Source organism: Geotrypetes seraphini, chromosome 11 (genome assembly GCF_902459505.1).
Source record: "Geotrypetes seraphini chromosome 11, aGeoSer1.1, whole genome shotgun sequence".
NCBI lineage: Eukaryota > Metazoa > Chordata > Amphibia > Gymnophiona > Dermophiidae > Geotrypetes > Geotrypetes seraphini.
The window spans coordinates 139529805-139557229 of record NC_047094.1 but is presented as its reverse complement, the minus strand read 5'-3'; the positions used below and the strand labels follow the sequence as shown (position 1 = coordinate 139557229).

General features: G+C 38.9%; 1 protein-coding gene across 5 annotated transcripts in view; it reads left to right on the top strand.

Moving 5' to 3' along the window:
• The window catches only part of RALGAPB (Ral GTPase activating protein non-catalytic subunit beta), a 173317-nt gene that overhangs the window by 52851 nt on the left and 93041 nt on the right, over nucleotides 1-27425 (top strand). For all 5 annotated transcript variants that reach the window (XM_033962658.1, XM_033962656.1, XM_033962654.1 and 2 more), the window contains 5 exons: nucleotides 7275-7476; nucleotides 18157-18324; nucleotides 22820-22934; nucleotides 23717-23864; nucleotides 25497-25561. In XM_033962658.1, coding sequence (XP_033818549.1) covers nucleotides 7275-7476; nucleotides 18157-18324; nucleotides 22820-22934; nucleotides 23717-23864; nucleotides 25497-25561 — 698 coding nt within the window. The remainder of the gene's footprint in view (nucleotides 1-7274; nucleotides 7477-18156; nucleotides 18325-22819; nucleotides 22935-23716; nucleotides 23865-25496; nucleotides 25562-27425) is intronic.

The window sequence follows — 27425 nt, the reverse complement described above, 5'->3', positions numbered from 1 at the left end:
TTTCTAATGTTTCCATCCCCTTTATCATCTTGCTTATGCTTATTTGAACCTTTTCAATATCTTCTCTGAGATCCAGAGACCTTAGAATAAATATTTTTGCTCTTATTGACCATCCCTGTTTTAATAATTCCTCGCATCCTGTTTGCCTTTTTTGGCTGCCACTGTACATTTAGACAGAAGGTTTCAGGGTATTATCTAAAATGACACCCAGATCTTTTTCTTGGGTGCTGATCTCTAAAGTGGACCCTAGCATTTGCTATTTATGACTTAGGGCTCCTTTTACAAAGCCGTGCTAACGGTTTTAATGCGCGCACTAGCCGGAAATCTACCACCTGGTCCAAAGGAGATGGTAGCAGCTAGTGTGGCTTGGTAAAAGGAGCCCTCAGATGATTCTTCTCAATGTGCATCACTTTGCATTTCTCCACATAAAGTTCCACAAATTCTGCATTCTCATTAGTCATTGTCAGCATAAAACTTAATTATTACTTTTCTGTGACTTTAAATCATAGATTATTGTTTGACCAATATAAAATTCTTTCTTAATTGTAAACTGCGTAATGCATCATGAGAGGTAATATTTAAGTTTAATAAGTGGAAAGATTTTTCAACCCTTTCTTCACATGTTCATGGCTAATGGGTTCACCGTGACGTTTGTCCCAACAGTGTCATCGGTTTCTGTGCTTGTTCATTCTCTGGCTCTTTTTCCGCTGATATCACTGCTCTTAGTTACCATAGAAGTAAAATCTGCACGGATTCAAAATGTTTTTCTGGATCATTCAAATGGGTTTAAAGCCTAGATTTTATTCTTAAGTAATCGGTATGTTTGATAATGAAACCTCAAATTTAAAGTGCTCTACTGTATTAAGAAAATACCAAACTAAGATATGGTTGGCTAAAACGGACTTTGAACTTAGCTGTTGAGACTGTATTAGTGAAAGATGTAGATTACAACTAGGTTTTGCAGCTCAATATGTTTTTTTAAGTGTGCCATGACATAGAAGTGGGTTTGGTTGGAATATGATTTTTCACAGGTTGTGATGACCTTTAGTATCCAGTAATGTACAATAATGTTTAAGAACATAAGAAGTTGCCTCCGCTGGGTCAGACCAGAGGTCCATCGCGCCCAGCAGTCCGCACCCGCGGCGTCCCATCAGGCCCTTGACCTGTAAAGTGATCCTTTTCTAAGCCCTTTAATCCCTCTTATCTTTCTATCTATACTCTTTCTATAACTTATCTCTACCTCTATATCTGTATCCCTCAGTCCCCCTATCCTTCAGGAATTTATCCAATCCTTCTTTGAACCCCCGTAGTGTACTCTGTCCTATCACAACCTCCAGAAGCGCATTCCAGGTGTCCACCATACTCTGAGTAAAAAAGAACTTCCTAGCATTGGTTCTAAAATTGTCCCCTTTCAGTTTCTCCGAGTGCCCCCTTGTGCTTGTGGTTCCTAATAGTCTGAAGAATCTGTCCCTTTCTACCTTCTCTATGCCTTTCATGATCTTGAAAGTCTCTATCATGTCTCCTCTGAGTCTCTGCTTTTCAAGGGAGAAGAGCCCCAGCCTTTCCAACCTGTCTGCGTATGAAAGGTTTTCCATACCTTTTATCATTTTCGTCGCTCTTCCCTGGACCCTTTTAAGATCACATAAGTTATTTCTTTAGATAGTGTACAAGGAAGGAGCCCATAGTCTTAGGTGAATTTAGTTAAGGAGTAAGCAGCAACGCATAGGATCTTCAGCTGATGGTTGGATTAATATGAATTTAATGCTTGGAGGTTCCAGGAGTATTTAAACTGAAGAAAATGTCAAGAAGTCTTAAAAACAGATGATGTTGTGAGAAAAGTACCACATGGTTAAAACATGGATTTGCAGCTCCAGGAACTGTAAAAGTCCTTGTTCTCTCGGAATATTTCTTCATTGGCGGTTTTGTGACTTCATGAGTAGTTTACAACAATAAAAAATGTAAAAAAGTGGCTGAGCCCTATGTAGATAGATGCTGTTTCCCCCAGAGCTATTCAAGATCAAATGACTTTTTAAAGCCTGTTTCAAAACTGAGATGATATGGCAGAGAATTCCATAGGTTGTGGGCCAAGAGTAATCATTATTTTGTGGTTACTATAATGAGCAAAGGACTGGTATTAAAACACTTTGATCAAAGTAGCACCTCAGATTGAGGTGGTTCTTGAAATTGCTTGCCAGGTTTGCTTTTGAGTGCCCTAGAAAGTTGAAGATACAGGCCAAGAAAACCACTGTATCTGTTTTTAGCATGCAGAAGATGTCTTTTTCATGGCTGTTCCAGTGCCAAATTACCATTGAATATTATTCTATCACTTGCCCATATTCTGTGACAAATGTTGAAAAGGTGTTCAGAGGAAGTTATATACAGTGGTACCTTGGATTACGAGCATAATCCGTTCCAGGAGCATGCTCGTAATACAAAAATGCTCGTTTATCAAAGCGAGTTTCCCCATAGGAAATAATGGAAACTCGCTTTGATAGATTTCCACCGCCCCCCTTCCCCCCCGAGGCCAGCAGCGCTGCTCCCCCCCCACGAAAACCGGCATTGCTCCCCCCGAAGGCCCCCCCCCCGCAAACCGGCACCCTCCCCCCCGCGATCCACACCCCCCCCGCCGCCATCGGGCACCCCCCGCCTCGACCTGAGGTCCCCCCAACCCACCCGAACCCTCTTCTTACTTTGCTGTAGCCTCTGCAGTGGCACCGGCACCAGCATGTCCTGTGCGTGGTGCCAGTGCCTGAAGATCTGCTTCCTGTGCTGGGCCTTGAGAGTTCATGTTCGACATGAACTCTCAGGCCTTGAGCATACGCACATGCTCAAGGCCCAGCACAGGAAGCAGATCTTCAGGCACCGGCACCACGCACAGGACATGCTGGTGCCGGTGCCGCTGCGGAGGCTACAGAAAAGTAAGAAGAGGGTTCGGGTGGGTTGGGGGGACCTCAGGTCGCGGGGGGGGGGTGCTGGATCGCGGGGGGGGAGGGTGCCGGTTCGCCGAGGAGAGGGGCACTTGCAAATCGAAGCGCGCTCGGTTTCCGAGGCGCCGATTTTGCGAATGTTTTGCTCGTCTTGCAAAACACTCGCAAACCGGTGCACTCGTAAACCGAGGTACCACTGTACTTATATTTAATCCTTTTAAGTTAAACTAATCCCACCATGTGTCAAAATAGTAAACTTTCAGTTATGCAGTATACCTGTATATCTCTCCATTTGGTCAGAACACAAATAGGAAATTGGAGGTCAAGAACCCCATTGACCATTTCTTTGCTTACTAATAAATAATTTTCTAGAATTGTTGAAATAGTGGAGCTGTTTCCGTGGTCCTTATTGCATAACTCGGTTAAGATGGTCCTGTATTCACTACACAACATGGAGACACTTATGCTATGGAAAAGCCACATCTTTCTCATCTTGTGGGTGCTTCTAAAAGTAAAATATTTTGAAAATACCCACACTGAGCCCAGTTAGAAGAGATGTTGATTTAGATGTCTAGTTGGGGGTTTTTTTTTTGGGGGGGGGGTTGTATTTTAAATTCTTTATTCATTTTACATCTTACAACAAGTGTATCATAAAATAACATTTAAACTTATACAATATCACTTGATTCTCTATCAATTTAACTTAAATCATAATATTTAAACCCTCCCTCCAAACCCTACTAATTTATATGTAGTACATATATCATATTATATATTATATATTCTGTCCTATTAATCTAATCATTTAATATCAAATCAGAAATCCCCTCCCCCCCCCATACTTTGCAATTATACCTATTAGGGAAAAATGATAATCCAATAACTACTCATTACAATATTCTATTAATGGCCTCCAAACCTCCTGAAAGTTATTAAAATTACCTTTCTGCAAGGCTAACATTCTTTCCATCTTGTACATATGACATAATGAATTCTACCAAAAACTATAATTTAATCTATTCAAATTTTTCCAATCTGCTGAATGGCAACTCCTGTCATAATAAGTAATAGCTTATTATTCTTTGCATAAATTTGACTTTTCTGCCTCATTGACATTCTAAATAATATAGTATCATAGGATAAAGCCACAGGATTTTCCAACAAACAATTTATTTGGCCCCAAATCGATTTCCAAAAAGCCAAAATGAATGGACAATAGAACAATAAATGATCTAAAGTCCCCGCTTCGAGATGGCAATGCCAACATCTATTAGACTTAGAGCTATCTAATTGTAAATGAACAGGGGTCCAGAAAGCTCGGTGCAACAGAAAAAAACAAGTTTGTCTCATAGATGCCGACATTGTACAACTCATCCTCCAAGACCAAATTTGTGGCCATTGAGATGCAGTAATTTGATGCTTAATCTCAATGCTCCAAATGTCTAGACGTCTAGTTTGAGACATGCACAGTTCCCGCTGTATTTTTAAAAAGTTCTTCCAAATGCAGAGCCTCTTATAAGACAAGTATAAGGAAGTCCAGGACTGCAAATCCACCTCTCTTCATGTCCCACAGGTGCAGAGGTTTTAAAAAGCTGCATATGTGGGGGAAGGTTAAAATGATATCTCTCCATATGTAAGGGCGAATCAAAAATTAAAAGCAGTTGTTAAAATTATGCGATAACTGGAACAGAGCTAGTGAAATGCAACATATGTACTCATACGTTGCCTATTGGATAGTTCGTTCACGTACAGCCTTCAGTCATGTGGCAGGCACGAGGTCTGAAACATGGACGCTCCATTGCAAGATTGTACCATTGAAGAACAACATGCAGTAGTGCTCTTGCTTTGGGCAGAGGGAGTGAAACCTTTGGAAATTCACGGTCAGATTTTGACTCGGTATGGACACAGCACCATGAACAACGAAATGTTTGAGTGGGTAAAAAGGTTTAAAGTGGGAAGAACAGGTGTAACCGAAGGAGGTCCGTTTTGGTCGCCCATCAACACAAGAACACATTGACATGGCAGCTGCCTTGATTAGAGAAGACCGACTGATAATGATGTCTTAGTTCAAGTTTCAAGTTTAATATTTTTCTTGATTGATCGCTTAATCAAATTCTAAGTTGGCTGCAGATTTAGATATCAGCAATGGATCTGCAATTGCCATAATGCATGATGACTTGGAATACAAGAAGGTCTGCATACGATGGGTTCCCAAACAGCTGACTGATCTGCACAATGTGTGGAGGTTCCCGAAACGATATGAGACAAAGCATGATGAAGGAAGTGATGCTCATCTGACTTCAGGAGCAGTTGAAAAACCCAACAAATGGGAAAAGGGAAAAATGATATGTTCAATTGCTCACAGTTACTTCTATTAAAGCCTTTACTTTTTGATTTACCCTAATATATAGGAGTAGGTTTTTAAAATTGTACATTTCATAATCTCTCTCCCCCTCCAAATAAGATCAGTATTCTCTGATTCTCTCTAGAATGATCAGAATTTCTCCCCTCTTCTCATTTCAGTCACCTGCCATGATTCTTTCTCGACTCTTACTGGGGTCCCTAATAGTTGAGTAGGAGTGATCCCCACTTGTCAGGATCTCCTGCTCTTGCTAGTTCCGTGTTCAATTTGGCACTCACAACTTGTATTAGTGTTACAAGATTACCACTAGGGATCAGGTCTGCCATTTTGATTGCTCCTGTTGCCACTAGACTAGTGTTTCTCAAACCAGTCCTCAGGACATGCCCTGCTGGTTAGGTTTTCAGGATGCCACAGTAAACTTGCATGAGAGAGAGTTGTACACCAGTGGTGTAATTCTTGCAGATCTGCTCATGTAAGTTTATTGTCGACTGGCTGGGGGGTGCCCCAAAGACAAGAATTGCACTCGACTATCATGGACCTCAGTAAAAACTGGGTGGGGGTTTGGAGATTCAGAGGGGTGCATCTGTAATACAGAATATCTTTTTTTTTCTCTCTCTTTTTTTTTTTTTTTTTAAATTTCTTTATTCATTTTATAACTTACATCAAGTGTACAGTAAATATCAAACAATTATAATACAACATCACTTGAAAAATCTTCAATATCATACACCAAGAAGATTTAACCCCCCCCTCCCAAATTCATATATAATTAATATATACCACCTGAAAATAATATCTTATGACCCTCATATATATATTCTTAATGGAAAACCAAGAAACCCCCCATCCCAAATCCAAATGTGTATTAAAATTGGGAAAAGTGTAACTTATTCATTACTATAATGGTCCCCACACATCCTTAAATTTATTATAATAACCTTTTTGAACTGCCAACGCTCTTTCCATTTTATATACATGACAAACTGAATTCCACCAAAAACAATATCTTGATATACTGAATATGTCAGTTTGAGGGTGAGGAAGCTGACCTCAGCCTTTACACAGGCCTCTTTCAGCAGGTGTTTTATACGTACCTGGGGTCAAATATAAATGCCGACGTTTGAATTTTTCCATATTGATATGTAAAACAGGGTCTATATTTTTGGTGCCTCCTTGCAGTCTACATGTGATGTGGATTCCATGTAAATAGCGATTTTCAAAACTCACTATTTGCATATGTAGGCAATAAACACCCTTAGGGCTCCTTTTACAAAGGTGCACTAGCGTTTTTAGCGCGCGCTGCAATGCCGTGCACACTAACCCCGTGCTACACAGAAAATACTAACGCCAGCTCTATGGAGGCGTTAGCGTCTAGCACGTGCGGCATTGTAGCGCGTGCTAAAACTGCTAGCGCACCTTTGTAAAAGGAGCCCTTAAAAGCTGCTGATTACACATGGGAATGCTTCTAAAATGAGGATCAATATTTAGTTATACTAAGATCAATTAGTTAATATCCTTATGCAGCTTGTATGACGTGTAGTTCAGATGTCATTAATGAAGGACTCAGCTGATGATCTAGTCTTTGAAATGGAGTATTTGTAGTAGAAAGTGCAGGTACAGCAGTTCCAAATTGAAGTGATCTTATTTTGGGATGTGTCTCAGGACCTGAGTGGATTCTGAACAGAAAGTTCTTTGTGTGCTCTGAGACCTCATATCTTCATCACTGGCATACTTTAAGAAAACAATTTGATTGTAAATAAATATAGCAAAGGGAAAGAAGGTCAGACCACAAAAAAATATATAAATTGCTTTCTTTTGTTTGTTTACTCATATGGATGAAGTCGTAGGAGGTAGTGGTTCAGGTGCTGGGAGTAACTCCTCAATGATCATTTTAAAAAAGGATGAAATCTTTGCATGTAAATTCCCATGAGCCTGAGCTTCTGATCTTCAAATGCAATGAGCTACGCTCTTTTTCTTCTCTGCAGCTTTGGCAACCCAGGCTGGTGTGGAATTTCGTCGCAAGGGCTCCCAAATGTCCACCGACACCATGGTCTCCAATCCCATGTTTGATGCCAACGAGTTCCCTGAAAATTATGAAGCTGGAAGGGCAGAGGCTTGTGGAACTCTGTGTAGGATATTCTGTAGCAAGAAGACTGGGGAAGAGATTCTGTCTGCATATCTATCCAGGTACTCTGACAGTAGGAGGTTAGGTTGGATGAGTTGCATTCATCTACAGTATGTATTTCCCTATCCTTGTAGGATGAATTTAAAAGAAGGTTTTAATAATAATGATATCGTTGGTTAATGTTTTATTGTGTTTGACTTGTTTAGCATTTATATTTTGTATGCATGTAATTTTGTAAACCGCATAGTTTTTATGCAGTATATAAATTTTTAAATAAATAAATTGTTTCTGAGTCAAAGGAAGGTAGAGTCACTTGTCCAAAGTTACAAGAAGTGTTACGTTGCCTATGTGGACTTCTCTAGTACTTTGTGTCTTCTGCTTCAATATTTGCTCATAATATTTTAGAAAGAGAGAAATTTTGTGTACAGGTTTAATGACACCATAACTAACCTTTTCTCAGATATCTGCAACAATTTTAAGCATTTAAATGACCTATCAAAATGAGACAATCTAATGTGTTGGAAGTGAATTAAGTTTATATTAACTAGTTTTAAGTAGCAATAAAGCAAAGGTGGTCTTTCTTTTTATTCAAACAAGCACAGCCAGAACAATATCAATACTCAACATATCAGTACATGAACAATGTCCTTAACAGAAATTGTAGCATCTTTAACCAAAAAGGTTTTTAGGCCAGACTTAAACTTTATGAAAGGCGTAGGGTGCATGGGAGAGCATTCCAAAGAGTTGGATCTGTTGCACTGAAGATTTTAGCATTGATGGACTATGACGAGATGGCAAGAAGTTTACTTTGAGGAATTACAATAATCAGTTAAGATAAGATATATGGACAAAAGTATATTGTTTTGCCTGGGTGGAAGGGGCTTGGGTATTACTACTCCAAATGTGTGTTCTTAGGCAGTCATTATCTATGGGGGGAGGGGGTGGGAGAAGGGAGGTATTTTTGTTTCAAAAGGGAGTGGATGTGCAAAGGAATTTTTGGTTTTAAAGGGGGGGGGAGAGGGACTATTGAGTGTGCTAAAAGAGGATATTTTTCATATGTTAGAATCTGAAATAAGGAATATGTCTGTTCTTATGTTTCGAAATTCTTTTAATTGTTTGATTTTGATTAGTCATTATACGTTTATTTATCATGATGTCTTTTAAAGTTTTTTCTCTTAATGTTAATGATATGGAAGTTGAGGGCGACCACTCACCCAGCGGAAATGAGAGACTGCACGAGTTTGGGACACGGAAGAAATCAGACGGAACCTTCACCATGGATGTAGACTTACGACCTCCACGAAACCCTCAAATAGAGAAGATTGGGATCATCATTGGAGATTCCATCATACGAAATGTGGACAGCCATACCGCAGGAAGAAGAGAAGATAGACTGGTCACCTGCCTGCCCGGAGCAAGAGTAAAGGATGTTGCCAGCAGGATCACCAGGATCATAGATAGCGCAGGAGGAGAGGACTGCTGTAATTATCCATGTGGGAACCAACGATGTGAGCGGAAGGAAGTATGACAGGGAAGAAATGAAGAACCAGCTCCGCTCACTTGGAAGAAAACTGAAGATCAGGAAGGTGAAAGTGGCCTTCTCTGAGATCCTACCAGTACCGAGAGCAGATGCAAAAAGGCAAGATGAACTACGAGCAATCAATGCCTGGATGAGACGATGGTGCGAAGAAGAAGGCTTCGACTTCGTGCGCAACTGGATGGCATTCTGGGGAAGAAACAGGTACTACAGGAAGGACGGACTACACCTCACCAAGGAAGGAGCGAGAATACTGGCTGGTAACATGAAGAAGGCCATTGAGAAGGCTTTAAACTAAAGATCAGGGGAGAGCCGACAGTCGACAATCAGTTGATTGGGCTACAGGAGGTCCAAATGAGGGCACTACAGACATCTGCCCAGATAAGGGGGAAGAGCTTGAAGCAAATGAAGAAGACACAAAAGGAGCGCAAATAGATACTGTGAAAGACACAATAAGGACTGTAAAGCCCAGAAAACCCAAGAAGGGAGTACAAAGAGAGCTTAAATGTATGCATACGAATGCCAGAAGCCTGGGAAACAAAATGGGGGAGTTAGAGGCACTATCAAGACGCGAAAAAAATAGATATTATTGGCATAACAGAAACATGGTGGAATGAGGATAATGAATGGGACACGGTACTTCAGGGATACAAGCTATTCAGAAGGGACAGAATTGGGCAGAAAGGGGGAAGCATTGCCCTTTACGTCCAAAAGGGAGTAGAAGTGATCAGAGAAGGGAACGCAGAGAGGAAAGAGAAACTGGAGTCGTTCTGGATAAGGATTCCCAGATAGAACGGAGCAGACACAAAAATTGGCCTCTACTATAGACTCCCAGGACAGACGGAGGAAACAGACACAGAAATGACTGAAGAAATAAGGCAAGGATATAAAACAGGCAATGTAACGATCATGGGAGACTTCAACTTCTTGGGGATACACTGGAACCTAGGAACCACAAGCTGCGGCAAAGAAACAAAGTTCCTGGATATGATAGGAGACTGCTTCCTTGAGCAAATGGTAGAGGAACCGACAAGAGGGAACGCCACATTGGACTTGGTCCTGAACGGCATAACTGGACAGACAAAAGATGTAGTAGTCACGGTCCCGCTGAGGACGAGCGATCATAGCATGATCAACTTTAAACTAGACATTGGGAAAGGAAAGCGAATCAAGACACAATCCACAGCCTTTAACTTTAGAAAACCGCTAAAAAGGAAGATACGACAACATGAGAGCCATGGTAAGAAAACGGCTCAAGAATAGGATAGCTGAAATCAAAACGGTAGAACAGGCATGGTCCTTCTAAAAAATACTATCACCGAAGCGCAGAATTTATATATTCCGCTGATAGCCAAGGGAAGGAAAAATAAAGGCAAAGGAGAACCAGCTTGGCTGACCAAAGATGTGAAAGATGCAATAAGGGAAAAGAAGAACTCATTTAAAGAATGGAAACACAAGAAAACAATCGAGGCTTGGAACAGACACAAGGACGACCAGAAGAAATGTCACAAGGCAGTGAGAGACGCCAAAAGGAACTATGAGGAAGGGATAGCGCAGGAGGCCAAAAACTTCAAACCTTTCTTTAGATACGTGAAAGGGAAGAAACCTGCCAAGGAGGCAGTGGGCCCTCTCGATGATCAAGAAAGAAAAGGATGCATCAAAGAAGACAAACAGATTGCAGATAAGATTAAATTCCTTCTTTGTGTCAGTCTTTACCAAAGAGGACACCACATCTGTACCCAAAATAGAGAAAGTATTCAAGGGAGTAATAGAGGAGAGCCTCAACACAGTAAATGTGGATCTGGACCAGATTTACTATCAGATCAACAAACTAAAAAGTGACAAATCTCCAGGCCCGGATGAAATTCACCCGAGAGTATTAAAGAAGCTAAAGGTAGAAATCGGAGAACTACTGCAATCCCTCGCTAACATGTCAGTTAGAACCGGAAAGATACCAGAAGACTGGAAGATAGCAAACGTCATCCCAATCTTCAAAAAAGGATCAAGAGGAGAACCGGGAAACTATAGACCTGTGAGTCTCACATCGGTCCCTGGGAAGATGGTTGAAGCATTGATTGAGGATAGCATAGTCCAAAATCTGGATACCCATGACCTAATGAGAGCTAGTCAACATGGCTTCAGGAAGGGGAAGTCATGTTTGACAAATTTACTTCAGTTTTTCGAGACTGTGAACAAACATGTTGATAGCGGAGAACCGGTGGATATAATATACTTGTACTTCCAGAAGGCGTTTGACAAAGTTCCACATGAGAAACTTCTCAAAAAACTACAAAGTCATGGAATAGAAGGGGACATACTAAGATGGATAGGAAAATGGCTGGAAGACAGAGGGTGAGCGTAAAAGAAATTCTCAGAATGGGAGAAAGTAACTAGCGGAGTGCCTCAAGGTTCTTGGGCCCATCTTATTCAATATTTTCAAAAATGACCTGGAAGAAGAAACGACTAGTGAAATCATCAAGTTTGCTGATGACACAAAGCTGTGTCGGGCAATCAGGTCACAGACGGACAGCGAGGAACTCCAAAGAGATTTGAGACAACTAGAGAAATGGGCAGAAAAGTGGCAAATGAAGTTTAATGTAGAAAAATGTAAAGTGATGCACCTGGGCAGGAAAAACAAGGAGCACCAGTATACCTTGTTTGATGTAACTTTGGGCAAAAGCGTACAAGAAAAGGACCTGGGGGTATTGATAGGCAGGACCCTGAAGCCGTCGGCTCAATGCGCAGCGGCGGCAAAGAAAGCAAACAGGATGTTGGGCATGATCAAGAAGGGTATCACGAGTAGATCTGAGGATGTCATAATGCTGCTTTACAGAGCGATGGTAAGACCACACTTGGAATACTGTGTCCAACATTGGTCTCCCTACCTAATAAAGGATATACTACTACTGGAGAGGGTGCAGAGGCGAGCGACGAAGCTTGTAAAAGGTATGGAGAACTTGAGCTACAAGGATCGCCTCAGAAAACTAGGATTATTCACTCTCGAGAAGAGGAGACTGCGAGGGGATCTGATAGAGACTTTTAAAATACTGAAAGGATTTGACAAAATAGAGCATGGAACAACTTTATTCACAATGTCAAAGGTGACTCGGTCAAGAGGTCATGGACTGAAGCTGTGGGAGGACAGGGCCAGGACAAATGTCAGAAAGTTCTGCTTCACACAGTGAGTGGTGAACGCTCTCCCAGAAGAGGTTGTGGAGGAAACCACCATTCAAGGTTTTAAGGGCAAGTTGGATGCACATCTTGAAAGCCACATTGAGGGATACGAATAACTAAAGTATTTGCCAGGGTAGGCCTGGCTGGGCCTCTGCGTGTGCGGATCGCCGGACTAGATGGACTCAAGGTCTGATCCGGTGCAGGCATTTCTTATGTTCTTAATCATCAGATCAAAAGGAAAAAGTACTGTCCTTTATGAAAAAACAGAATGCGGATGTTTATTATATGCAGGAGACTCATTTAAATTTGATTGAATCCCAGAAATTGGAAGGAGGGTGGGTGAAGAAATGTTTTTTTGCTCTGGCTATTGGTAAAAAAACAGGGGTAGCAATTTTCATTAATAAAAAATGTAATGCTAGTTTTAATTTAGTAAACTCAGATCCGCTGGGTAGATGGTTACACGTAGATATGAGTATGGGAAATAATACCCTGATGTTTAATGTGTATGCCCCTAATTCAAATCAACAGGAATTCTTTAAAACTTTACAGAGGTTATTACTCCCACTGGCTGCTTCTAATTTAGTAGTGGCTGGAGACTTTAATGCTGTGATAGATTCATTAATTGATAAAAAAAACAAGCAAAAATATAAAATCATTAGGGTTAGATAATTTGGTTCAGTCATGTGATTTAAAAGATATCTGGCGTATTCTTCATTTTAATGATCAGGAATTTTCATTTTGTTCACAGGTTCATAAGTCTTTTTCAAGAATAGATTATATTTTTGTACCAACTCATAAAGTTCAACATGTGATTAAAGCTTCTATAGATCCAATTATTATATCGGACCACGCAGGAATATGGATTGAATTACAATTAGATCAACAAGAGTATAGAAAACCTTTATGGAAATTTAATAATACATTGCTTATGGATGACAAATTCCTGGATGATTTCAAAATTCAAATTAATGAATTTTTTCAATTTAATTTGACAGAGGACACTTTCATGGAAAATTTATGGGATGCCTTTAAGGCTACTATGATAGGTTTTATTATCTCTTATTCTGCTTATATTAGAAAACAACTTAAAACTCAATTTTTGAGTTTGGAAAAAGAAATTAAATTATTAGAATCTAAATTGATAAATAAATGGGAATACAATACATTGCAAGCTCTTTTAAAAGCAAAAGGTAAATATAATGAATTAGCTTCAAAAATGATAAGGAAAGATTTGTTTTCCAAACAAACATTGTATTATGGAAATTCTAATAAGGCGGGGAGATTATTGGCAAACTATCTTAAAGAAAAGAAGAAATAATATTAATGCAATAAAGGATGATAAAGGAATTATAAATAATCAGACTGGACAAATATTAAAGCAATTTCTAAATTTTTATAAAGACCTATATTCTTCTGAGCCTTATGTAGATAGAGAAAAAGATGGATTAGATTTTTTAAATTTAATTATTGGACCAAAGGTTCCTGAACATATAAAAAGGAATTTAGAAGAGCCTATATCTCTAAAAGAAGTAGAAACAGCGTTGAAGTCTCTTAGAGTTGGATTTAATTTAATTTAATTTAATTTCTTGTATACCGCTATACCGTGAGGTTCAAAGCGGTTTACAATAAAGATGCATTAAAGATACAAATAAAATAAAAATAAAGATAGGTACTTGGAAGTTCTCTAACTGTTCCGAAGGCTCACAATCTAGCTAAAGTACCTGAAAAAAAACAATTAGAAACATAGAAACATAGAAATAGACGGCAGATAAGGGCCCACGGCCCATCTAGTCTGCCCACCTTAATGTCCCTCCCCTACCTTTGCCCTGATAGAAACATAGATTATTAAAATGGTAAAGATAGAAAAGATAGAAACAAAGATAGAGACAAGATACTAACATTCCAACAAGTATTCAGTGAATAGATTAATTTGGAATTACAGAATTGAGGTTCAGATTACATTAGATAGGAAATTATTTCTGGTTACAATACATAGAAGGTTATCTGGTTACTTTACATTACATAAAAATTACATTACATAGGAAGTTACATTACATTGGAAATTACATTACATAGGAAATTTTTTCTGATTACGTTACATAGAGAATTATCTAGTTTCCTAAGGATGTTTGGTAGATGGATTTCATAGGAGATGTTAGGAATCAGGTTGATTATTTGGGTTACCGGTTACTTTTTTGGGACAGTGAGAAGATGGTACCAGGGAGTGGACTATATTTGGGAAAGTTATAGAGGTGATATGAGGAAGGGAGGTGGTGATGGTTTTACTGTAGAATTTTATAAATCATTTCAAATTGTCCTTTTACCTCATTTATTAAATTTATATCAATCACAAATTATTAAAGGTTGTATTACGGGTACTATGGCTGAATCAGTAACTATTGTTTTGCCTAAGCCAAATAGAGATCCCACTTTGGTTTCGAACTACAGGCCTATATAATAAATGTAGATGGAAAACTTCTGGCTAAGATATTGGCTTTACGCTTAACCAAGGCTCTCCCTTATATTATTGATATGCATCAAACTGGTTTTGTTGCTAAAAGACATTCTTCTAATAACTCAAAATTAGCGTTGCATATGTTAAATTTATCCAAAAATTTGGATGATCCGGCTTTTTCTGTCTCTTTGGATGCAGAGAAAGCTTTTGATAGGGTTGAATGGAGTTTCATGTATCAAGCACTTGATTGGTTTGGTATAGGTTCTAGATTTATACAAATGGTTAAATTATTGTATAGCTTCCCCTCTGCGAGATTGAATATTAATAATACGTTATCCGAGCGTTTTTATTTACAGAGGGGAGTTAGACAAAGCTGTCTTTTGTCTCCTTTGCTATTTGATATTGTATTAGAACCCTTATTATTAGCTATTCAACAAGCAAAGGGGATACAGGGTATTCCTTATTCAGATAGGGAATATAAAGTTTCAGCCTATGCAGATGATATTCTGCTTTATTTGAGAAATCCAGAGATTACCATTCCATGCTTGTTGGAATTGATTGATACATTTGGTAAATTTTCAGGTTACAAAATTAATTGGAATAAGTCAGAAATTTTACCTTTAAATGTGTATTGTTCTAAAAGATTATTTGATTCTTTTCCATTCGTATGGAAAGAAGATGGATTAAAATATTTAGGTATTCAAATTAAGATTACTAGTGAGGATACAGTGAAAGAAAATGAAAAATTTTTATTGAAAAGAGTTACGGAGTTATGGGAGCAATGGAATCCTTTATATCTTTCTTGGTGGGGGAGAGTTCATACTATTAAAATGATGATTTTGCCTGTGGTTTGTTATCAAATGAGTACGATACCAATTTTTTTTCAAGGGTCCTTTTATAAAAAGCTTAATGGTATTCTTACGAAATTTATTTGGCTTGGTAAAATGCTTAGAATTGCTTTAGTATCCTTACAAAAGCCAATTGAGGAGGGTGGGGTAAATTTTCCAAATTTTTATAGGTATCATCAAGCCTATATTTTACGTCAAGGTATGTATTGGATCCTCCCAGAACTCATAGATAATGCCCCGGATTGGTTGTATTTAGAATGGCGCCTCTTGTTCCCTTTAAATTTAGTTCATGTGCCAAGTATTAATATGCCTAGGAAATATAAGGAGAATAAAATTTTAATGGATACATGGAAAACATTGAGATATATTAGCAATTTAACACCTATTCCAATTAATAAATCAACTAATCAATCCTTATGGATAAACTCCAAGATTAAAATTGGTGGATATCAAGTCATATGGAAGAACTGGATTATTGTGGGTATTCGAACTCTGAATGATGTTATTTCAGATGGTAAACTGCTTGAGTTTTCACAATTGCAACATAGATTTGGTCTTAATAAATCACAAAGTTTTAAGTGGTTGCAGCTGAAGCAGGCTATTCAGGTGGTGTTCCCTGAATGGAAGAATTTTAATAATCAATATAGCCTGGAGTTCCTATGCTTCCAAGCAAACTTCCTAGGACATCAAGCCGCATTGTGGTATAAATTGTTATCTGGGTACTTGAATAAAAAACCAAAATGTGGTCTTAGAGACATTTGGAGCATTGAGATTAAGCATCAGATTTCTGCATCTCAATGGCCATGAATTTGGTCTTGGAGGATGAGATGTACAGTGTCAGCATCTATGAGACAAACTTGGTTCTTTTTGTTACATGGAGTGTTTTGGACCCCTATTCGTTTACAAAAGTTAGATGGCTCTAAATCTAATAGATGCTGGCATTGTAATCTGGAACCAGGGGCATTGGACCATCTACTTTATTATTGTCCCTGTATTAAGTTATTTTGGAATTCAATTTGGACTCAAGTAAATTCTTTATTGGAAAACCATGTTGTGCTTTCCTATGATACTGTTTTATTTGGAATGGTTATGAGAAAAAAGAGTCAATTATCACACAACAACAAACTTTTATTAATTATGACAGGGGTTGCCATTCAACATATTACCAATAATTGGAAAAATTACAATAATCTTAATTACACATTCTGGTGGAATTCGTTATGTCATATTTTTAAGATGGAAAGAGCAATAGTGTTGCAAAAAGGGAATTATAATAACTTCGCAAAGGTTTGGGGGCCATTGGAAAAGTATTGTAATGGATAGGCATCATTTTTCTTCCTTTTATAGATTTATTATATGCACACTCAGGGGGGAGGGGGGATTTGGGGAGGAAATTGTTATAACTATGTTTATAATAATAATATATTTTATATAGAATAATTGATGAAGGGTGGGCGGGTAGGGTTTTATCATTAATGGTCTATTAGTTTTTTTGTGTTAGATTTTATAGTGCTATACTGGAATCAATTTATGATATATTTTTGTGCACTTGTTTGATTTAAAAATGAATAAAGAATTTAAACAGAAGAAGTTTACTTTGAGATCAATGCGTTCTAGCAGGGGAATAGAATACACTTCTCCCTCGTTATTCGCGGGGGATATGGGCAGAGCCGGACCGCGAATGGCGAAAAACCGTGATTATCCAGCTCTGATCCCCCCCCTCCCTGCCGCCTTCCTGGCCTTACCTGGTGGTCTAGAGGGCTTTCGGGGCAGGAGCGATCTTCCTACACTCCTGCCCCGTGCAGATCGCCATGAGGAAATGGCTGCTGTGAGTTCCCGTAGTCTCTCGAGACTACGACGGGAACTCCCTACAGCCATTTCCTCATGGCGATCTGCACGGGGCAGGAGTGTAGGAAGATCGCTCCTGCCCCGAAAGCTTGCTAGACCACCAGATAAGGCCGGGAAGGCGGCAGGGAGGTAAAAATATGGTTTTTTAAAAATTTCCCCCTCCCCAGAAAAAAATCACGATTATGTGAAATCGCGAGTGCAGAAACCGCGAATGGGAAGGGGGAAGTGTATAAGCAGATGAGAAAGATGTAGGGGCAAACTGGGGATGTATTTTGAAGGTAACCAGTGTTCACCGCTGAGTTTTGAACAGTTTGAAGGTGATGAATATCTTGGATTCATGAGCCACATGGTAACAAATGAGTGGGAGTTATCCGAAAGGAAGATTTGTCAGAAAACTGTTGTGCTAAATAGATTCAAGTTTGTAGAAACAGATTAGATTAGTGTTTTTAAGGTGACTGTGGTAAAGAATTGCTCTGGTATTTGTTTTCTGAGGGTCCTTTTAAGGCATGTCATTTCTTCTAGGTTTTTTGTGGGTTTTTTTTAATTTTTACATTCACAGAAATAATCATTTTTCACTAGAGAGGTCTGGTAGTGGCTTACATGTGGAATTTAGATTGAATCAATAATGTTTTACCCCCTTTTTTATTGGATAGGTACCCTTTTTGCTATTTACCAATACTTGCCCCTGATGCAGACTCTACATTGAAACATGTTGGGCTGTTCATAATATATTTAAAGATCAGTTTATGTTCTCAGAGTGTCACAATTATGTAGCTTTTCTTTGCAGATCTTTTATAACCTTTGTATGTGTGGAGAAAAATGTTGATATGACGACTGCTAGGTGCTTGTATGATAACACTGTGATTTTTCTCTTCTTTAGGTTTTACATGGTTTTACTGCAGGGTTTACAGATATCGGATTTTGTTTGCCATCCGGTTTTGGCCAGTATTATTCTGAATTCCCCTCCGCTCTTTTGCTGTGATCTGAAGGGAATCAACGTGGTCGTCCCTTACTTCATCTCTGCACTGGAGACTATTTTACCAGACAGGTAAACTCCTATGTTATGTTTTGTGAGGTTGCCTCGGCAGAGCTATGAAGAATGTTAGCCTGGCTTTGGAGATGGGGTTCGTTGTGCTCTTATGCTTATGCAGTGTTTTCCTTGTTGGTTCTAGGGATCACACATTTCTAAAAACTCTGTATGAAAATATAGTGGATTCTCCAGCACTAAAGCACTTTGCAGCAATTTACATTTCTGCAGACTTGCAAATAAATTGTATTATTGTTGTGTCTCACTGATTCTAAACATAAGAATACCACAAGCACTGAATTAGATTGGTTGTTCTCAAACTTGCTGACATAATAGTTGATGCATGAAAAAAGCCAGCCAGCTCGCTCAGTTATATTCCTTTCTTTACTGCAAAGGTATATGCCATCTCTCAGCTATGGAGGTGGATTTTAGAACTGACGCGGAGGCTGTTCTAAAATACTTTTCAGGAATGAAGCTTATGTGAGAGCCACTGAAATCCTACCCCTGTGTATGCGCCCTCTGCCATTTATTCAGGACCAGCTAAGCAGCTGCAGGCCCTGTGTAGACCAGTTTGGTGGTTTCTCCCTCTTGGGTCATAGGATTTCAGATGAGGCGTCGGGGATGTATTTATTTAAACAGAATTCTTTAATCACTGACTACTTTTGTAATCTCATAGAAATATAGAAACATAGAAAATGACAGCAGAAAAGGGTCACGGCCCATCTAGTCTGCCCACACTAGTGACCCACCCCTAACTTCCTCCTTGAAGAGATCCCACATGCCAATCCCATCTTTGCTTAAAATCTGGCACGCTGCTGGCCTCAATTACCTGTTGTGCAAGATTATTCCAGCAGTCAACCACCCTTTCGGTGAAGAAATATTTTCTGGTGTCGCCATGAAATTTCCCATCCCTGATTTTCAACGGATGCCCTCTTGTTGCCGTGGGTCCTTTAAGGAAAAAGAGATCCTCTTCCACCTCGATACGGCCCGTGACATATTTGAACGTCTCGATCATGTCTCCCCTCTCTCTGCGTTCCTCGAGTGAGTACAGCTGCAACTTACCCAGTCGTTCCTCATACGGGAGATCCTGGAGTCCTGAGACCATCCTGGTGGCCATTCGCTGAACCGACTCAACTCTCCGCACATCTTTTTGATAATGCGGCCTCCAGAATTGTACTTTAGTTAGATTGTGAGCCTTCGGGACAGTAAGGGAATTTTTCTAGTACTTTTCTTATTTCTAATCTTAATGTATATTTTCTGTAAACCGCTTAGAACCTAACGGATGTAGCGGTATATAAGAAATAAATTACATTACATTACATTACACAGTATTCCAGATGGGGTCTCACCATGGATCTGTACAACGGCATTATGACCTCGGGCTTACGGCTGACGAAACTTCTACGGATACAGCCCATGATTTGTCTAGCCCTGGATGAAGCTTTCTCCACTTGATTGGCAGTCTTCATGTCTTCGCAAATAATCACCCCCAAGTCACGTTCTGTTACAGTCCTTGCTAGGATCTCACTATTTAGGGTGTAAGTCCTGCATGGATTTTTGCCGCCAAGGTGCATGACCTTGCATTTTTTGGCATTGAAACTTTGTTAATAGATTAGAACATTCATATGAGAAATTTTATCAGTCATAAACTTTAATAGTATTTAAACATTGTTAGATAATGAGCAACAGCTCAGCATATAAAATATTTCATCATATAGACATATAAACGTATTGTCATATAAACAAATGAACAAGTGGACATACCATACACACATACATACATGCAAGCAACACCCAGACAATGATAGTAACTGTGGCAATAATGATAATATCTATAAATAATTAAAGACAGAAATATAGTATACAACTTAATACATAATGGGATTTCAGCACAAAATGAAATATAGAATGAACCAGCTTCAAATTTTTAAAAGGTGCAAAGATAGAACTTCAAAAAATAAATATCAAGGTCCAGATATCAAAAATCAAAGTGCAAGGTGCAGTGTATGAGTTCAAATTCAATGTCCAAAAATCAATGTGCAAGCCAGCAAACCAGTAAAAGTTAATGGAGTTCCGAGAAGTAAATCATGTAAAAAGCTCACGAAGTCACAATCACAGTCATCATCGTCATCAAAGGGTGAAGCAAAGGAACCAGGAGATTAGATAAATTCTTAATCACTTGTTTTCTCCTCCTTAACACAGGCCGTGTTTCAAAACGTTCTTTTTCAAAAGGAAGAATGACGCGGACAGAAAGTCATAGGCTAGGTCTGTTGATAACTGAACTTGCAATCGCCACACCAACGTCATCACTTGTTCATTTGTTTATATGTCTATACGTTTATATGTCTATATGATGAAATATTTTATATGCTGAGCTGTTGCTCATTATCTAACAATGTTTAAATACTATTAAAGTTTATGACTGATAAAATTTCTCATATGAATGTTCTAATCTGTTAACTTCTATGACTGCTCTTGTTTACCATTCTTTTTGATTCATTCATCTTTAAGGGTTTTTGTAGTTATTTATTATTCATTTTGCCCTTATATATTTTTTTGTTTTTGTCTCTCTGTAATATATATTGAAACTTTGTTGCCAAGTCTTTGACCAATGCTCCAGCAGGAGTAGGTCCTGCGTCATACTGTCGGGCATTGAGCTTTTGTCGGGCACTGTACTTTCATCTGTTGTGCGGTTGCCTACTATGTTGCATAGTTTGGCATCATTGGCGAATAATGTAATTTTACCTCAAAGTCCCTCAGCCAAGTCTCTTACGAAGATGTTAAATAGGATCGGGCCCAAGACCGAGCCCTGCAGCACTCCGCTGATCACCTCCGTCGTATCGGAGAGGGTACCGTTTACCACTACCGTCTGAAGTCTACCTCTAAGCCAGTCCCTAACCCATGCGGTTAATGTTTCACCCTGTCCCATCGAACCCATCTTGCTCAATAACCTGCGATGTGGGACGCTATCAAACGCTTTGCTGAAGTCCAAGTACACGACGTCCAGGGACTCCCCTATATCCAGCTTTCTTGTTACCCAGTCAAAGAAGCTGATCAGATTTGATTGGCAGGACCTTCCCTTCGTAAAACCATGTTGATGGGGATCTCGTAGATTCTCCTCGTTCAGGATCGTATCCAATTGATTACCAAGGGGGAAGGGAATGGAAAGAGAAAAGAAGCTTTAACATTTGGACAGCCACCAGTTGCATAGCTGACTCTGTTAATCATGGAGCCCTGTCAGCCCTTCATTTATATGTTACGTGAGTTGTGCACCTAAGTCCTAGCATACCACCGAGTGAGGGTTTAGCGCTTAAGCGCGTAATGTAGCAATCGCATGGGCAATTGCTAGCATTCTATGGCTTGCATGCGACCTGTTCTAGAATGAAGCAGTTAATGCGAATTCTTGAGGACCTTCATTCTGGAACAAAACAATAAAAAAGGGCAGGAGAATATTTAGGCTGCTGCAAATGATACAGCATTATCCCTAGAAACTTGGCTGTCCCTCTTCTACCTTAACACAGTTTTTCATAGTAGTTATGCCCTTTTGCAATTATTTAAAGCTCATACCAGATCCTCTGCACCTGCTAGGTTATATTTTTCTAGTAGTCAGAGACCTTTGATTAAGGCTCCATTTGCTTTGTAAATGGTAAAGTAGCAGTTATGATAAATTGGGGGGGAGCACTGAATAAAAGCTTTATCAGCAGCGGGAAAATCAGCTGACGGTCTCTGCCCAAGTATGTTACATTTATTTAGCCAGACAAGTCTGTTCAGCATTAGCGGTAGAAGTTCAAATGGAAGGCTCCACAATGGAAAGGGCTTGGGTAGAATTTACAATCAAAAGAGTGTTCTCGGAAACTGATAACTAAACTAGAACACCACATCCTCAAGTTGACTGTGAATAAAAGGGACACACTGACAGATGTGACATTCAGAGCACTTGGTCTCATGATTAGAACAGAGCCTCGGAGGGTAGAATTTACATCACTGATAATGCATCCATTTCTGTGTATGTTAAGTGACATCATACCATGTGCCATGAGTTGACTTCTTAGAAGAGGTTTGTATTAATGGAGACTTTTCAATATGAAGATTAATATTTCTAAGCACTTGTCTCACACTTTCTGCTTCCTCTGTTTGCCCTTATGGGAGACTGAGCTGAGCTGAGCAGACCTTTTTGCCTGATTCTGTTTAGCAGATCTTATGTTTTATTTATTAAGCATGGGGCTTCTAGTCTTAGGTGTTTTTCTAGCTAATTTGGGTGTTTGGGTATTTAGCCATGTTTTTGTTGATCAAATAACTGTTTTTATCACCACCGAAAAGGCAAAAAACTAAATGGAAAATACAAGACAAGCTAAGGGAAGGGTGTGAGTTTTAGGGACATGGTGTTTCTCCAATACTTTCCAATAAAAACCTATTTTATTTTTTTGCACCGAGGTTGTATTATCTGTGTTGGTTAGAAAATAAAATTAGAAACATTAATTAAATGTTTTCTAATCTTTCATGCTTTCAATTTCAGGGAACTGTCAAAGTTTAAAACATATGTCAATCCTACGGAGTTGAGAAGATCCTCTATCCACATCTTGCTATCGTTGCTGCCACTCCCTCATCATTTTGGCACAGTGAAATCAGAAGTAGGTAGCTATTATCAGTTGAAGATAGAGGTTCCAAGTTTTCAACCTTGCTACTGTTTATGTAGGCCTGCCTAGCTTTTTCCCTAGAAGCCAAAATTTTGTTCATTGATGAGCAGTATTGAGTCAGGAGCACAAGTGACATCCTCTGATTGTACATGTAGGGAAAAATGGGGTAGGCAATTTCATTTTCAATCACAGTGTATCTTCCAACATACTCGTATATGTTGTACATGAAACACAAAAGCAAACAAAAAAGGGAAACCAAATCGCCATAAAAACATCCAAAAGAACACCCAAAGTAGAGTCTCAATGATGCTTCAACCGGAGAAATGAAGGAGTCTTCAAATCACAGATGAAAAAAGTCTTTATTGATGCAAATTAATCTGACACAGTTTGTGTTTTGGCTCTACTGAGCCTGCATCAGGGGTTGTGCTTTCAGTAAAACTACAAATAAATATAAAAAAAATACCAAATGAACACATAATGCATCCATTTGAATTAGTACATAAAACCATATAATATGTTTTTATGGAAAAATTATTTTAAAAAGTAATAAAAATGGTTGTTTAAACAGTTATATGCTTCAGAAACGACACCAGAAGAGGAAAACATTAAGAGAGATTATACACAAACAGGATTTTCTTATTTAAGTGAGCTAAGAAAAGAAATAGTGGAAAGTATAAAAGTATCCACAGTATACTGGCTTTCTGAATTTTCAAAGGCAAGCACCATTGGAAGTTTCACTTTTGAAAATGTCGTCATTTCTTTCCTTCCTCCTGAAGGTTCTCTTGGAGGGAAAATTTAGCAATGATGAAAGCACATCGTGTGATAAGCCTGTAACATTTCTATCCTTGAAGCTGAGACTTGTGAATGTATTGATAGGAGCTCTGCAAACAGAGACAGATCCCAACAACACTCAAATGATCCTAGGTAAGTACTCAATCTGAACTGAAGCCCAATTAAATATTTAGTTTATGCCATTGAATTTTCTTAATTGTAGAAGCTGGGTGTTTTTCTGAATTTTTATCTTCATTCCATTTCATTTATTTATAACTCACCTTATCCCTACAGTAGAAGGCTGGGGATGGAAGATGACAACAACGCAACAATCACCAAATGCATCATAAACACACTTCCACATACTTAAAATGCATACAGTCTTTCGGGAAATATGATCTCAAACAAGCAAGTCTTCAAATGTTTACAAAATATTGCATAGTTTCATTCTAATCGGATAGAAAGAAAAGAACATTCAAGGGCTGTGCCGTAGATACTGTCAATGATGTCCATGAATTTACCACACAATATACTGTTTTTTGGGGAGCTGTGGGTGAACAGCTTTCCTCTGAGTCTGGGAAAGCGTCAGGACACTTTTTCATATTGGATCGGCCAACATGAAGATGGGATACTGGGCTAGATGGACCATTGGTCTGACTCAGTAAGGCTGTTTGGTTTCATCTTGTCATAGTGTCACTTTCCGAAGATGGATCAACCTGTCTTGATGTGAGGAATTTAACAACAATAATGATGGTAGTCCAATGATCAAGACCAAATCCAGTAAAATTGTCAGATCTCTCATGACAGCTAGAGCTGGGCACAGTAATGAGAAGACATTCTTCTGAAAGAAAAAGCAATCTGCACTTCTTTCAGCACACTTCCCAATGGCTCTTAATCAAGAGGATTGGGTCTCCTAACCACCAAACCTTTTGGTGAGTAGCTAGGATACAGCTGCATTGGGATAAAGAAATAAAAAAATGAAGGTGGATAAAGACCATATGGTCAAGTCACTTAACCCTCCATTGACCCAGGAACAGAGAAAATGCCTGCATAAATCTGACACACTCCTTTCTGCCCATCTATACTATCCTTTCTTCCCCTTTAGAGATCCTGTGTACTTATCCCAAGACCATTCCATGAATTCACCACCCTTTCCATGAAGAAGTATTTCCTTAGGTTACACTTGAGTCCAGGGCTGTGGAGTCGGTAGATAAATCCTTCGACTTCTCAGTTTCTGGTACCCACGACTCTGACTCCAGTACCCAAAATTGTCTCCGACTCTGACTCCACAGCCCTGCTTGAGACTATCCTCTTTCACATTGATCCTATACCCCCCTTATTCCAAAGTTTCCTTTCGGTCAAAAGAGACTCGCCTCCTGGGCATTTACACCATGAAGATATTTTAAAGTCTTTATCATGTATGAGATGGATTTCCATGCACTGCCTCTTTGAGAAGCAAATCTCTTTCATGCATAAATATTGTGGATATCCTGAAAACCTGACCTGCCTATGGCTCATCTATGAATAAGAACACCATCCCTTTTGTTCACGATGGCATGAATAGGTCCCAAAACCTCTGGTGGTCCTTGGTTTTTTGTACAGTATTTGATGAATATGTCTCCTTTTGTTCTGGTAAAAATGATATTAAATGCTGAATAAACGAATTCTATGTATAGTTCCGTGCAATGTACTTCATATTAAAGTACTGAAAAATATATTTAAGAAGGCAGTCGGATGTTCTTTATCTTGTTAGTGTTTCTTAACATGATCTCTTTGATCCTATAGGTGCAATGTTAAATATTGTTCAAGATTCAGCATTTTTGGAAGCCACTGGCAATCAGGCTGAAAACGTAAGAAATATTTCTGTTATAAAATGATTAGGTCTGCTAATGACCCCTTTATTGACATCAGTAAAACGTAGTTTGTGTCTCAATACAATAACATAACAAAAGAGCAAAAAAATCACCAATCAAAATCTGTACAAATAAAATGCATATTTTACCCTTTTCTCCCTACCTTGAGTAGTCAAGATAGTACCAGCCTTCGTAGTCACAAAAGTAAAGTGTATTGATATTTTAGCTGCTATAGGGTTATAATAAAAGGAGTCTCTGTTTCTATGTTGTATATTCCCACCTCAAGAGTCGCATCGCCATTTCTATCTCAGCCATTTCATTTCTCTTCCATTTTTAAGAGGCAATTGAGAAACTAATAGCTCTTCTAATAATGACCTTTAAAACTATGGCAGTTGGAACAGAAATGGATTTTTGATTGGGATTCAGATGTTCGAAAAAGTCTGAATGAAAACATTGAGTGGAATGTCTTTTACTAACATTGTATTGTAGTCTCTTAACCCAAGTTGGGTTGTTATGTTTGGGGTTTGCCGCAGGTTTGGGATTTATTGTAAGTTTGGTTTTTATTTTTAATTTTTGATGCTGCAGCAGTTGTCTTTTTGGGGTACTGAAAAGTTTGGATTAGCGCAATTGGTGTGAAGATGTCAATTGGACAGCGGGAGGATTAGCATGGGGCACTGAAAAATCTGGATCAGCACATCTGATACGAAGATGTTGATTGGATATCTGATGGACTATTGTGCTAGATTTTTTTGATTTTTGAATTATTGAAGTACATCTGGCTTTTATGTGTACTGCAATAGAAGATCGTGTGGTCTAAGAGACGACCTGTCGTCAACTGTGACATCATGAAGCTACGTGTAAGAATGCTGTGCCTGGTGTGGTTAACGCCCAATCAGGAGAGTGATTTAAGTGAATAGTGAACGGGAGCAGCTAACCACTGGTGAGCCTTTATGGGGACATTTTCTTTCTTTTTTTAAATTTTTTTTGTTTTTGTTCTTGTGTGTTTTTTGTGAGGAGTACAAAGGCCAGGACTCTTGTGATAGTCATGGGCGAAACAGGGCCATTGTTGTGTCTGGTTGGTAAAATTTGAATTTGAGGACCGTCTCCTTACGACAGAGCGTTTTTTCTTTACGATGGGATTTGTCCTGCAGTATTTCTGTGTGGAAGAACTTTGTTTTGCAATTTTTATTGAGCGGTAGTTTTGATGTGTTGTTGTTTTAATTTTTAGAGACCAATGATTTAATGTGCCATATGGTGTAGGATCATTTTTCTGAGATTTTTTTCTCCACGTTTTTGGATGATTGTAATCTTTCCATAAGGGCTCATTCACTATATATATTGATTTGATATTCTGATATTTATATATAGTTTAGTTCTTTTGATATTCATCTTTAAAACATACCACTATATGTCTATAGGACCCTCTGCAATGTCATTATATATGGCAGAGGTTCCCAAACTTAGGTCAGATTTTTCGGATAAACACAGTGAATATGCATGAGAAAGATTTGTATACTAAGGAGACTGGTCTCCTGAATATCCTGAAAACATGAGTGACTGAGGTTCCCCCAGAGCAGGTTTGGAAATCACTGATGCATGGCATAGGAGTGAGAACTTCCTGAACTATATCCTTGAACTCATCTTCCCTTAAAAAGCCAACATTGAACCTCCAGCTCATCCTATTCTATTGCTGACTTCTAAATCTAGTGATAAAACATCACATCAGCAAGACGGGATATTGGCATTAATTAGCTCTGAAACCAATAGAGGTCAGGAAAAAAGTAGAGGGGAAGTGGGAAAGGGGGGAGAGAAAGTGACCCAGACCAGAAAGGAGGGTGAGAAGGGAGAAGCAGTTGCTAGA